The sequence below is a fragment of the Henckelia pumila genome, unplaced genomic scaffold, assembly GCF_033568475.1.
Source record: "Henckelia pumila isolate YLH828 unplaced genomic scaffold, ASM3356847v2 CTG_476:::fragment_2:::debris, whole genome shotgun sequence".
NCBI lineage: Eukaryota > Viridiplantae > Streptophyta > Magnoliopsida > Lamiales > Gesneriaceae > Henckelia > Henckelia pumila.
The window spans coordinates 12,531-26,848 of NW_027331837.1; the positions used below are offsets into that span (position 1 = coordinate 12,531).

General features: G+C 35.8%; 1 protein-coding gene and 1 pseudogene across 7 annotated transcripts; one reads left to right on the forward strand and one right to left on the reverse strand.

The window, feature by feature from the left end:
- Positions 1 to 1,673: 1,673 nt before the first annotated feature.
- On the forward strand, positions 1,674 to 6,905 carry LOC140872715 (probable cyclic nucleotide-gated ion channel 20, chloroplastic). 7 transcript variants are annotated; one of them, XM_073275588.1, is made up of 10 exons: positions 1,674 to 1,800; positions 1,967 to 2,146; positions 2,735 to 3,266; positions 3,637 to 3,828; positions 4,260 to 4,358; positions 4,461 to 4,659; positions 4,975 to 5,249; positions 5,463 to 5,552; positions 5,626 to 5,899; positions 6,732 to 6,905. In XM_073275588.1, the coding sequence occupies exons 3-6, from the start codon at positions 3,006 to 3,008 to the stop codon at positions 4,461 to 4,463; spliced, it is 555 nt and encodes a 184-aa protein (XP_073131689.1). In that variant the 5' UTR covers positions 1,674 to 1,800; positions 1,967 to 2,146; positions 2,735 to 3,005; the 3' UTR covers positions 4,464 to 4,659; positions 4,975 to 5,249; positions 5,463 to 5,552; positions 5,626 to 5,899; positions 6,732 to 6,905. The 7 variants fall into 7 exon arrangements, with proteins under 7 accessions (XP_073131689.1, XP_073131687.1, XP_073131685.1 ...); XM_073275586.1 differs by having other exon boundaries at positions 1,675 to 1,800; positions 1,941 to 2,146; XM_073275584.1 differs by having other exon boundaries at positions 1,711 to 2,146; positions 4,461 to 4,666.
- Positions 2,207 to 14,318, reverse strand: part of LOC140872713 (probable indole-3-pyruvate monooxygenase YUCCA7) — a 66,090-nt pseudogene continuing 53,978 nt past the window's right edge.

The window sequence follows — 14,318 nt, forward strand, 5'->3', positions numbered from 1 at the left end:
GAAATCTAAAAGCTTGGAAAGGGTTTTGGGCATTCAACAATGGAGGGAGGCGTGAGGAGGAAAAAGATAATGAGGAAGAAAAGTCAATCTCATGCTTAAATATCTAACAAATCCAATATTTGCATTTTAGTCCCTGAAAAATCCTAAATTTGCAAAAAGGACCCTGATCAAAATCAAGTCGGCTCTTGAACTCTGGAATCTCCGATTATCTCAAATAAAGTCGATTAAGATAAAATCGGGGCGTTACAATTCTCCCCCTCTAATAAAAGATTTCGTCCTCGAAATCAAACACGGTTCCAACGCGAACTGTGTCTCTCAAATACTCCTTCAAGTCCGCCAATCAAAAGTTGACTCATTCTCGTCAGCATAATCCTTATCTGCTCAGTCACAATCCAATCGTCTCTGGTTCTAACTCAAGACATACATCTAAGTTCGACTCGTCTGATCTGGCTGTCCGTCGTTCTGAGGATATCGAACTGATCTGGTTCCAACTCACTGTTATTTTGTATGTACTCATTCACTTCCTAGGGTTGTCTTGTTTGTATTTTTTCTGATACCCTAGGTGTTTGGATGTGACTATTTTCAGTGTATTAGTGTATAGCCTTTTGAGCAGGTCTTGACCTAGTCCCCCTCCTCATTTATGTTTTCCTTGTATTGCTTATTTATGTTTATATACAGGCAGGGGTCTTCCTAACTCCCCGCTTTCGGCGGTGTTTCAAAAAAAAAAAAAAAATCCAATCCATCAACCGCCAAGTAAACGTTACAATATATATAAATATTTAATTATGGGGTTCTTGGCGTCGATCGACGACTATGGCATGCAACGCCAACCGAATGCATGCTTGTTTTGCTTTGTTTCACTTTTCCAGATTCTGTCTATGTCTTGTGAAACTTTAATGGCATCCATTGATGCCTCTCATAAATAATGGAAACACCATAAAGTAATGTTATAAAAAATATATATATCGTTTACAATATGTAGTACATTATTTTATATAATCTTTTTTAAAGAAAAATGGTATCATTCAATCAACTCAGTCATAATTGGAAATCGAAACAGGATTAAAATAAAGTACGCTCATCTTATCATACATAGAAACATTCACTTTAAATGGACCATGAATATATATATATATATATATATATATATATAGTACTCTGATTTCGGTGATCTTCTTACAATTATATTATTTAGCTTCATATATCAAATAATGCAACATATTTTACTCCAAAACAACAACAACAACAACAACAATAATAATAATAATAATAATAACAACAACAAATCAAATGTTCAAAGGTTTTGACTTGTTCTTGGATGTACCATTGATTAATCTTGAACAACATTTCTATTCAAAAAATATTTTTTAATACTGACTGGATTCAAATTCAGGCATACAGAATCTAAAATGAACCCAACCTTACTACAAGAAAAAATGTCATTAACAACAGTAGAAAGACAACGCTTTTCACAAAAAGCGTTGTCAAAAAAATAAACACAACGCTTTTACTGGAAAGCGTTGTCTTTAGTTAATTTTTTATGTCTTCAGCGTTGTTGATGAGCGTTTTTTTTAATCTTACCACAACGCTTTGTAAAAAAACTTAAATATAATAAGTAAATAAATATAATTTTATTACAAAGCTGTGTTTAAAAGCGTAAACAGAAAGAAATACCCAAAAGCTATCCGGCCCATTTCACTTAACTCGAAGAAATTGATCGAAGCCCTACTTAATGGAATTCCCATCTGCTCCACACTTCTTCGCAGATTACTTGGCGACTCCAGCGATTCTCCTTTTCAGGTGACAATGGAGCTCTCTCGGTTTTTATTCCGCCGTTTATGCACGTGATTGGCTTTGATTCTAGTGTGGGAACCCTAAATTTTGCTCCTCGCGTTACCTTGTTTTGTTAAGGGCTTGATTTTTTTGATTACTTTGTCCAGCTCTGATGTAGTTGGACATTTTTTAGTTTGGGTCTGGTCTTGACTCTGGAGTTAGGGCTTTGGTCTGGACAGCTACTGTGGTTCTGATTTTAGCAGATTGAAATCAACGGGGGTGAGTCGCGATCTGTGCTGCTTCTCTGGGCTGGTTTCTCTAGCTTGTGCTGGAAAGCATGATTTCCCTTGTCCGCTGAACTTGAGTTGCTGAGGTTTGTTGGTTTGTTTTGTTGTCCTCTTTGTTCTTTCTTGGGTTTCTTCAACCATCGGATTCTTGTGACCTTCTCTTTATTGGGAATTATGGGAGTCGGGAGCTATCCGTAGCTTTTGTTTAGTGGATTTTCTTTTTGGGTTCTTGTTTTTCCTTCGAGATTCTGTTAGTTCTGACTTGAATCTTGTGACTTGCTATCGAAAAGTAACCAAGAAAAATATAAGAGTTAGAAATCAATACCTGGACTAGAGTCGTTGTAAAAGAATCTTGATTTTGTTGATATAATTTCTTTGCTCAAGAGCATATTGGGTATATGTAGTGTTCACCGTGAGCATTTGATTTTGATTTTGACTCGGGATTAGTCAGCCAGTGGAAAAAAATGCAGATTTTTTCAAAGAAATGAGAACTTAATCTATATTATAGATGCAACTCCTATGACTTATTATGCTGTGAAAGTTTGAAATCCTCTATTTGAATTCTGAAACGACGATGGACACTCGCCTGAAGATTTGACCTGCATTATGAATGTTATTAATTAGATTATGGGTTAGAAGCTAAAACAACAATATCTTATTCGTATTTTGAACAGCTTGTTTACAGTTATACTTGGGTAATGGATCCTTCTGAAAAATATGAAACACCAATGCTAGCGACCACATTCATACAATCAGATTATGACAGTGACGCAACAGTTCGACATTTTTCAACCAGGACAAAGAGTGCACCAATGTCTCTTCCTTCTAACTATATGGACTCTTCAGAAGATGCGAACAGGCTCGTGGGTTTCACAGGTCCTTTGAGAAATGAAAGACGAAATATTGCGGTACAAATGACTGGCCCTTTATACGCCTCCCGTAACCATGAGGTTGTCTTTCAGGCCTCCCCAAAGTGCATTACTTCAGCAAAATATGGAGTCTAAAGTTGAAAGGTATCCTTCTTCTATTGATGGGATGGCTAATATTCATTGGTCATCGGATGAATATGGTGGAAAAAATGAACATCTGTTGAAATCGGGTCAACTGGGGATGTGTAATGACCCTTACTGCACTACATGCCCAACTTATTATAATGCTAAAGGGCGTCAAAAGCACTCAAGAACATCAGAGATATTTGATCCCAAGGTATTTTCCTTGTGCTAGCTATTCTCTTTATGAATAAACTTATAAGCACCATAACCTATTGTATTGTCTGGTTAGATAAGGGAAATAGTGGGAGAACATACTAATGATTGAAGAACTAAAAAAGTTACTAAATACTAAGCTTTACTACATGTTTTTTTTTCAATGGAACTTGTAGTTGAGGCCTTTGGGAACTATATTAATTCATCTGTTTTAATTGGTTAGTCAATTTATTGGTTCTGTACGAATTCCTTCCAGAGATCTGTTTTGGCCTTCGTATCCCGATTATCTTATCTTATTAATAATATGCTTTACAGTTTCACGGATTGCCTATCCCTTTAATCTATTTTATTTTCCGGAACCTTTTTTGCAGTTTCATCATATGATCTATGGAGATGCAAAAGGTTGGGCCAAGAGAATGTGTTCGTTTCTGCTTCCTTATATTCCCAGAGTCATGAACCCTCATGCACTATTTGTTCAGCGGTGGAACAAGTTTTTTGTGATATCTTGCTTTTTCGCTGTATTTTTAGACCCACTGTACTTTTTTCTTCTCTCTGTGAAGCAGGTATGCATGTTTGTTTTAATTTATTTTCAATTTTTGTTATCCAACAAACAAATAACTTTCCTTATATCGGTTTTTCATTCGAAGAACAAAACAGTTGTTGAAATCAAGCTGCAAATTCTGTCAAAATCAATGCTATAAGTCAATTTTAAAAAAGATATATTATGGGTCGAGCATTGGGAAAGATTTTTCTTGATTTTATTTGTGCATACCTTAGCATATTGATTCAAAGTCATATTTGTTTAGACTCCTGTTGAATGTGGTAGCACATGCAATGCTATGATTCCGGTTGTGCTAATTATGAATTGTTCCTGATTAACCATACCTATATTTTAACCCAAGGCATTCTATGAATACTTGTGCTTTTACTTGTCACTTGAAGAGGTTGATATAAATAAACTCGTCTCAAGTTTAATGTCATTACTTTTGACCAGGATAACAAGTGTATTGTGTTAGATTGTCCCTTGACAACAACGATGGTGGTCTTGCGGAGCATGACTGACTTCATTTATTTGCTTCATATCCTTCTTCAGGTAATTATATGTACTTGGTGGAGCAGAGAGGCCTTATGCTTCGTTTATTTTCGCTAGTAGTTATATCAGCTGGAAACTAAAGTCAGTCATTTAATTTTACAGTAAGGATGATGGTGTTGACAGATTACGTGAAGGGATTTCCGAAGGAGTCTGATATGTTGCTTAAAACCTCGGCCATCAAACTCATAGTACCCTTTGGCTGCGACGGCGCCATTTTGGTGAAGAATCTCTACTTGTCTTGCGACCGTTATGCATGCGCAAAATGGAGGGAAGCTATTTCGACTCCTTTGTGCCCGACTCTGTGAGTGGTACTAATTTTGCTTTGGAATCTCGTTTATTATTAATTAATTTTGACTGTTGGACTAATTTTTAATTATTTGATGTAATTATAGTTCAATTTTGTATATGTATAATTTTTTACTTACTAATAATCAGTGAGAGTTGAAGTATATTCATAGTTCAGTTCCGTGTTTTTAGCTTTAGTAAAAAGTGATGTTTCACATAGCTATGTTTTTTTAGGTTCAACAATAGTTAAACATTGTTTGAGATTCTCCTTACATTCCATTTTGCTTCAGATTTTTAAATGTTAAGTGTCGATTTGTTCTCTGAAATGCAGCCAATAACAGGATATGGAGTGTGTAAAGTTGTGGATTCTACTGATCCCAAATTCAAGAAAGGTGACCTGATATGGGGCATGACAGGGTGTGAGGAGTATAGCCTCATCAAATCTACTCAGGGACTTTTCAAGATTCACCACACTGATGTACCTCTATCTTATTATACCGAAATCCTTGGTATGTGACCATGGCTCATGCTTGTGGAAAATGTGCCTGTGTTTTAGGTACACTTAGAAACAGGGACGGAGACAGAAAATTCAAAAAACTGAGAGAGGTGAGAATTATTTTTTTATCGGATAAGGGCGGTATGAATAAATCACTTAGAAAAATAAGTGTTATTGTAAATTTAGAGGCTAAGGCTCCATCCCTGCATAGAATTCAGTATTCAACTGGATTATGATTTCAAATTATGCTTGATTAAATTGAAACTTCAATATTAAGTCTCCCTAACTTTTCTTTATCAATTATACTTCTCTTTTTTACTTAGCATGCCTGGGACTACTGCTTACTGTGGTTTTTATGAGGTCTGCTCTCCCAAAAAGGCGACGCCGTGTTCATTTTCGCCCCTAAAATATCGGTAACCATTCTATCAGTAACCATTCTATTTTTTTCGATTGTAAATAAACCTAAAATATTTTTGAATGTATTAGGTTTTATGGAAAACAACAATCTTCAAGTCAGTTCGCTGGAAAAAGAAGACCAGAATATGAAGTTCACCCTACCACTATGGCTTGGAATGTATTACATCCTTATATTTGAATTGGATTGTCTTAACACACTCAATCTACTATTTTGACAGTCGTGCAGGTTTTCCTTTCGGTGCTGCAAGAATTTTTTCACTTATGCATCACATGGGATGTGAACCAGATAGAGCCTCGTACAATATAATGGTTGATGCTTATGGGAGAGCAGGTCTTCATGGAGGTAATATTTGTGTTTTCATTTTATTTTGCAAATTTGTCCTTGCCTTGTTAGCTGACTAATTAAGCGAGAGCAGGTTTGGAAACTAGTATATTTGAGAAGAAGAAGAAGAAACACTTTTTAGATTGTTTTAGAAGGATTTGATTACGTGAATAAATAAGTTCCAAGGACTTGCATACATGTAGCAAGGAACATGTGACATGTCTTTTGTAACAATGCAGGTTCAGTATCATAATTGTTAGATCTTAATTATCTGACAGAAGTTTATGAGATTAAATTTTAACTTTTCTAGAATGTATATATCTATCTATCTTTGGAACAAGAGGTGCTTTCCATCTGTTATGTATGGGTTTCTTTCATGAAAGCATCTAAACTTGTCGGATCTCCGGGAATTTGAATGAACATGTCCATTGTTTCTAAATATATATCCATCACTAGCAGTCCACGTGAAATACTCTTAAAAGTATACAAAGTTTTGAACAAGCTTTTTGAGAACTAATGAGATTGCTCCAACGAATAAATCTTATTCTCATGCTAATCCTTATAATTAGCCGAGTCTACCAACTCTCACGTAGCTTATGATGCTCTGATTTCTTGATAAATCATTTCAAATTTGGCCTTAGTTTGTTTATTTGTTTATTTATTTATTTATTTTGACAAAGAGGTTGGAGTTAGTTTGTTTTTGAAAAAGGAAAAAAAATGCAATCTCATCTTGGTTATTTTTTGCAAGTATATTGATAAATTCAAATTCAAATTATATATATAAATGTCTCAAATCTTTGCATTCTAAGTTTGTTGCACGTATTAGTTACTGATCAAGAATATATGTCTCTAGATTGATTCAGGTTTGGAGGCATTGGCGTGAGGGAACACCTGCAAATATATGATAGATCCTATGTTGTAGGATGGATTAATGTATAGTTTTTTTTCTAGTGTTTATAGCGTTAGAATTAATTTGATTATTTTTTACATTTGAATGATTAATAATATTGAAATATTGTATATTAAATTTTATTTTTCAAATTTTTGAATTTTGAGCGTTTTATAATATTGAAAATTTGTGAATTAAATTTTTTTTTTGTTTTTTATTTGAAAAAAGATAACGATTTTTCCGCGTTGTCTATGTGGCTGAAAAAGCGTTGTTAAAGCCAGTGTTGTAAAAAAGTCTGCCCAACGACAACGCTTTTTTTGCGTTGTCGTTTTGAGAAAAGCGTTGTCTTTTCTAAAAAAGACAATGCGGAAAAAGCGTTGTCGTTGAGCGGGTTTTTTTACAACACTGGCTTTAACAACGTTTTTTCAGCTACATAGACAACGCGGAATAAGAGTTGTCGTTGGCCTTTTTTGTTGTAGTGCCTCCATAACTGTCACATGGAATCAGACACACACATATAACTGACTTATACAATACTGTTTGCAATCACTAAAAAAAAGTGATTGTTAGATTTTGGCTTTAAAAAATCACTCTTGTGTGTTTTTTAAACCCATATTATGTGTTAGCTTATGCTTAACTTAATTGAAATCTAAAAGATAGTCATATGTGATTATGATTCTCCAAAAGTGATTGTAGTATAAAGGTCAATATTAAAATCACTATAATCACTTATTTATCAAACAATACCCAACTTTGATTTTTAGATTTTCACTTTTGTTTTCAAACACTACCAACTTTTGATTTTTATTCATTTTTTTTATAATTTATAAATTTAATCATTTCTACGAAAGCAAATTTTTTTGCAAACACTCCCTAACATTTGTATATACATGCTTTCCAAATACGCGAATGATTAATGTAAGTTACTATATATTCTTATCATAAACCAGTTCAAATATTCCTCGAGGGTAACATATAGTTTAAGAAAGTCGGCCTCGAAATTCTAATCTTACCTCCAACCACCACGGGACGTTGCTAGAATATTCGGTGGCCAGAATAACAGAATCGACCCCAAGGATTTGGCCGTGAATCAGCTCGATTCCGTCGCCCAAAAATCTCTTGATTCCAGCTGGCACAATCCTGATATCCCCAGATCTGATCTTTGAAAGTGTGCCTATGTCCAATACCGGCCAACGTCTTCCCTTGGCTGTTCTTGAGCTGTAATGGCCCCAAACGTGGCCTTTTGATCCCATGTATCCGAGGAATTAATCTGGTCGATGCGACTAGTACTCTGTCCACGACTGAAACCGGAAGCCATCTCATCAGCGATACTGCCACCTCGAATGTTGATCTTCCAATTAAGAATTTCCCTCGGCAACACATGGACCTTCAAACTTTAATTACTCGTTTTTAAATGATCATGTCTTTTAAAATGTAAAAGGTGTAACTTAAAAAGTCTATATATATATATATATATAGGTCAACTTGAAGAACTAAAATTAGGCATAAATTAACTAACTTTGATTAAAAATGAATATTGCTACTTACAGAGCTTTTGACCACCATTGATGGAAGGACATTGTGTTGACACAAATCAAGGCAAACCTCCATTCCTGAATTCCTACAGCCAACTACCAAAACACGCTTTCCACTATAATCCTTATCCGTTTTATAATCACAAGCATGGATCACATCCCTCTCGAACTCCTCCGTTAATCCTTCGAATTCAGGCAGACACCACTTTCTCTGCATTCTCTCCACCAGCCACCTACACATATACTCCGTCGTTAAAGCCCCGAAATTATTTAATTTTAATTCGAGAATATTTAATTTGAAAATATTTGGAGTTTAAAATTAAATTCTAATATTCTTTAAGTAATTAGGATTGAAATTGAATTATTTTGAGTTTCTGGAGACTGAATTGCAAATAGTGGAAACTTTGAAAGAGTGGGTGCCCGGTTAGCCAACTTGTGGCTAAGGGCTTTTATGACTCTATGTAAAATAATCTTTTGTTTAATATAATTTACACTTTTATAATGACATTGACTTTATCTTTCTTCATATTGTTATATTATGATATACTATTGTTGTTTTGATAAAGACCTTCAATATACTATAGTGTATGTAAGATGTGGTAGCACATGGGGATGGCTAACATGAAACACATCTTATAGTCACTGTATATTCTAAACAGTTCCTAGTCAATTGAGCCGTCCGCAAATAAGGATAAGGATCGCTCGAGATTGAGACTAGCATTTGCGATGCCGAGTACCACGTTTCATTGGTATGGAACATAGATATGTTCAAAACATGCAAATGGATATTCATATGATGAATGATCGAACTACCCTATTCGGACTTTCCAAGTGGTTATCACTTATCGAGTGGATAAAGTCCGCGGTTTTGGTTGTACACCATTAGTCCTTATTACTTGAAACATCATTGAGACTCTATATGCTAGTACTGTACTTTGACTCGTTTACCGACTCTATTGGGGTCATCAGATGTCGGGATCAGTTACGACACATATAGGAGTCGATGCTTTGTTGTCAAGGATTCACCACATACTTGCGAGTGTGGATATCCTATGCGATCTGAGGAGATATTAGTGTGACGAATCTCTGGCCAGAGTACATGATGTGTTTTAGGTTACTTGGTGTTCCTAGTAACACATGCGATGTCACTAATAGATCTCCAAGATGTTATGCATAGTTATCGAATCTCGAACGACTCTCGATGCACCAATGGTTGTTGATTCGATCGGGATATATGGATGAAGGGACCGTACTGTACGCTAACCAAAATCTACTGGTTCTTGCAGGCACTATCAGTAATAACTAGGAAATCATGGGGCGATGTTGCTAGGCGCTCTTACCATGATTCGATGGGTAAGTCGGAAATTGTTGTTCCGAGTCACAAGGAGTTGTGAGCCCACGGCTAGCTGTATTCCTGAACCATTGAGGGTTACACAAGTAATGGATTACTAAAACCCCGTAGAGATAGTTAAATTTAAAGAGTTAAATTTAATGAAAGAGAAGTTGGACTTCTTAACTAAAGGGAGTGAGATTTCCTAAAATGACATAGGGATGGGCATTTTTGGAAATCACTGAATTCGGATTCAGAAAAATTATCTTGACTCTAATAGATGCAGAAATGATTTCTGTGCACATTGGTGAAATCAGTTTATCAATCGGAGTCACGATGGATTTTATATTAATTTCTCTAACAACAGGCTTGGCTTGTTGGGCTTAAGTTATGGATTGTGGGCTTTAAGGAGTTAGAGTCCTGATACAATTATAACTAGAAATCATCTATAAATATACTGCAGTGTTCGAAAATTACATAAGATTTTCAGTCTTGCAATTTTCGAATTTCAGCCTATATTATTCAAGGGGATTTTCGAAATCCTCTGTCCCTTTTGGAGAAAATTCGGGTTGTGTTTTTGTGAAAAATTACAATCTGAATTAACAGATCATATCTGTTTATTCTCTACGCAAACTTTTGATTGATTTCTAGTGCAGTCAATCAGAGGATTTTGTTTTCTATTCGTGGACCTGATTGAAGAAACGTTCGTTCATCAGTTCCGGGGATATACAACAAGAGCAGATTAAATTCTGTTGGTGTCCATAATCTCGCTTCGAGATTTTAAGGTAAAATATTTAATAGTGATTATTTGTTTTACTTACACAATTTAATCGTAAAGTTTTGATACCCAGATAAGAAATCGTTCCATATTAATAAAATAAATTTTTAAACTTCCGCAGCACCGGGTATCAATTCTAATTGATCTGAACACATTTTTCCAACAGTGGTATCAGAGACAGGTTGCTCAGATCAAACGATTAAATTAATCGATTGTACAAAATTTTTAAGCCTCGGTTTTTGAAACAAAACAAATTTTTTAAAATCAACATTTTGACGGGCAAAACACGGGCAGCGATCGTCGCTGCCCAATGGGCAGCGACGGGCTGCCCGGGATTGTCCCGGGCAGCCCGGAAAATTGAAATTTAATTTTTTTAAAAAATTTTGAATTTTTGAAATTCTAGTGTTTGATCCGATCGAAAATTGTTTTTGATTAGATCACGAGGCATCGGATCGAATTGTTCGAGTCCGAAATTTTTAAAATTGATTTTTGGATAAATTTGAATTTTTTGGAAAATTTATAAATTTTATCCGTTAAATTAAATTTTATAAAATTAATTATTTTGGTACAATTGATGATAAGATATGATCTTATGGATGGATAAGATAAAATATGATTTTATCTTTTAAATTATGATGCCTTTGCATGTTTATCCAATTATTTAATTATTGAATTAATTAATGGATAAAGGATGATCGATTGCCATGACCAATGTTTTAGGTTTATGTTAGGTGATTTACATTTGTCTTATTGTTGTTGGTGTTTATTAATGGGCTTGGTTTATAGCCCAATATGATTGTCATATGTAATAAAAGTGGGCCTGGTTTATGGCCCGTTCCCACCCCTAAAAATGTATCCCATATTTGTCATCGAAATTTATTGTAAATTTATTAGACTTAGTGGGAGACAAAGATTTGAAGAAATGGTGGGCCCAGCAGACAATGAAGACCGAAGAAATGTAAATTGGAAGCTCAATGTAATAGGATTGCATTGCATACTTGCATATCACCTAGGATTGGACTTAGACTCGTGATTGGCAACCACGGGTCGAATAGTTAATGGGATCGATCATCCTTTAATAATATATGATATTATTGATGTATGCATGTTTAGACATAAATTGTATGAATCCCGCAAGCATACATAAATTGCATGATGAGACAAATTTTCAAAAATTAAAAATCCCTCATTTTAAATATGATTTAAAATTGATATCAAGATTAATAAAAAGGGAATTTAAATATTGTTTAAATATTCCTACCTTCCATCAACGATCAATGTATGAGATGCTACCCGCGAATACGGTCCGTCTCATATTATTGGGGGGGCCCGTTCGTCGGAAAGCTGTACATTGGATCGACACATGTTGTAAGTTGGGTGGAACTCCCATGGGATTGGCTCATATTATTGGGGATCCACATGGCGACCGTCCATCACAACTTAATATTGATGGGTTATCTTGACATGTCACAATAAACGGCGTCATATTATTGGGCCCTTATTGGACATGACGTAAAAACATGGGGTTACTTTGGAAGTATTTGGGCTCTACCTTTGGAAAATTATGGTTGGCTGATATTATTCGGGATCATGATTTATCAATTGGACTCCATGTTCTCACTAAGGAAAATAGTTTCCCGTTTTCACTAGAGGGTAGTGAAATCGTTAAAATAGTGGGACTGTAATTCATAAAATAAAATTCGCCATATTTTATGTCTTAGTAAATTAATTAAACAAATCAATGATTATTGTCTGGTTCCTTTTCAGTATTATATTACGATGAATCCACGCAATCCACTGTTTTCAATTCTCGAACAAAACAAATTGACTGGCGCAAACTATACGGAATGGTTCCGTAAGTTGAAAATTATTCTTACTTCGGAAAAAGCTTTCTATGTGTTAGAGAAGTCGCCTCCGAAGGAAGCCCCGGCTAATACAAGTCCGGAAGAGTTGGCCAAACTTGATTTATGGTGGGACCATGATATCAAGGCCAAATGCTACATGCAGGCTTCGATGTCTGATGAGCTTCAAAGGAGATTCGAGGATACCGTGAATGCTGCTGACATTCACAAGAACCTCAAGGAACTCTTTGGAGCTCAGTCAAGGTCGGAGATGTATGCCACCGTCAGAGAGCTCATGACGAGCCACATGCGAGATGGGACTTCGGTCCGTGAGCATGGGGTGCGCATGATTGGGCTCATTGAAAAGTTGGTAACACTCGACTTGACTTTGGAGCATGAACTTAGCGCGGACTTGTTGCTTCTATCACTTCCTTCATCGTTTGACGGTTTTGTGATGAACTTCAATATGAACAAGATAGAGGCCACCCTTGAAGAGATGGTCAATATGCTTGTCACATATGAAGCCACACTAAAGAAGGATAAACCGGTACTCTTGGTTGGATCCTCTTCTAACTCTAAGAAAGGACCAAGTAGAAAGGGTAAGAAACGTTCTGCCCCGCCCAAGAAGATTGTACCAAATAAGAAGGGAAAGGCCAAGGCTTCAATTGGGATAAAAGATGAAAACGTTTGCCATTACTACAAGAAACCCGGTCATTGGAAACGTAACTGCAAGGAATACCTCGAACAGTTGCAAACTGCAAAGGATATGTTTTACATTGAAATAAATGTTTCGCTTAATACTTCTTCTTGGGTATTGGATACCGGATGTGGATCTCACATTTGCAATGATTTGCAGATGATGACAAGAAGTCGTAAGCTAAGGATAGGTGAGACCCAGCTAAGGCTCGAGAATGGTTCTAGAGTGGAAGCCAAAGCCATAGGAGACATTTATTTAGTTTTGCAGAACAATTTTAAATTATTTTTGAGAGATGTTTTATATGTTTCGGATTTGGTCAAAAACATTATATCTATTTCTATGCTTGATAGAGATGGTTTTTCTTGCAATTTTGTGAATGAGATTTGCAATATTTACAAGAATGAATGTTTGATTGGAAATGGACAACTTGAAAACGATCTATATAGCTTAAAATTAAAAGACGTTCCAATTAATTATTTTGATAAACCGGTAACAACAATTAAAAGGAAGGACGATAGTCAAAACCCGGCAAACCTTTGGCATGCTAGGCTAGGTCATATTTCCTCAAGGAGGATGAACAAGCTAGTAGGAGAGGGCATGTTTGATATGTCTGATATTAACTCTCTACCTACTTGTGAGTCCTGCTTAAAGGGAAAAATGACTAAATCTCCTTTCAAAGGGAAACCTGAGCGTAGTCAAAATCTGTTGGATTTGATCCATACAGATGTTTGCGGTCCATTTAGGATTGGTACTAAATGTGGCAAAACCTACTTCATTACCTTTACTGATGATCATTCTAGGTATGGGTATTTATATTTAATGAAATATAAGTCTGAAGCATTTGAAAGGTTCAAAGAATTCAAGGCTAAAGTAGAAAACAAACTAGGTAAAAGTATTAAGGCACTTCGATCGGATCGAGGTGGAGAATACTTAAGTACCGAGTTTTTGGACTATCTAAAAGAGAATGAGATTCTCTCTCAGTGGACTCCTCCTATGACACCTCAGCTTAATGGTGTTTCAGAGCGTCGCAATAGAACTTTGTTGGACATGGTTCGATCCATGATGAGCTTCACTGAGCTCCCACCTTCGTTTTGGGGCTACGCGCTTGAAACGACGGTATTGTTGTTAAACAACGTCCACACTAAAGCAGTAAATAAAACACCATACGAGTTATGGAATGGCAAAGCTCCTAAGTATTCGTACTTGAGGATTTGGGGATGTCCTGCTTACGTGAAGCAGACAGTGGGAGATAAGTTGGATAGTCGATCCACTTTATGTTATTTTGTAGGGTATCCGAAGAATTCAATCGGATATTATTTCTATCATCCTGCTGAAACAAAAGTGTTTGTTTCAAGGAATGCCACCTTCTT

Bases quoted from the DNA above. Each gene is read 5' to 3' on its own strand.
- LOC140872715 (XM_073275588.1), top strand. From the start codon at position 3,006: ATGAGGTTGTCTTTCAGGCCTCCCCAAAGTGCATTACTTCAGCAAAAT. The intron at 3,267-3,636 runs GTATTTTCCTTG...CCTTTTTTGCAG, and splicing joins CAGAGATATTTGATCCCAAG to TTTCATCATATGATCTATGG. The intron at 3,829-4,259 runs GTATGCATGTTT...ACTTTTGACCAG, and splicing joins TTCTTCTCTCTGTGAAGCAG to GATAACAAGTGTATTGTGTT.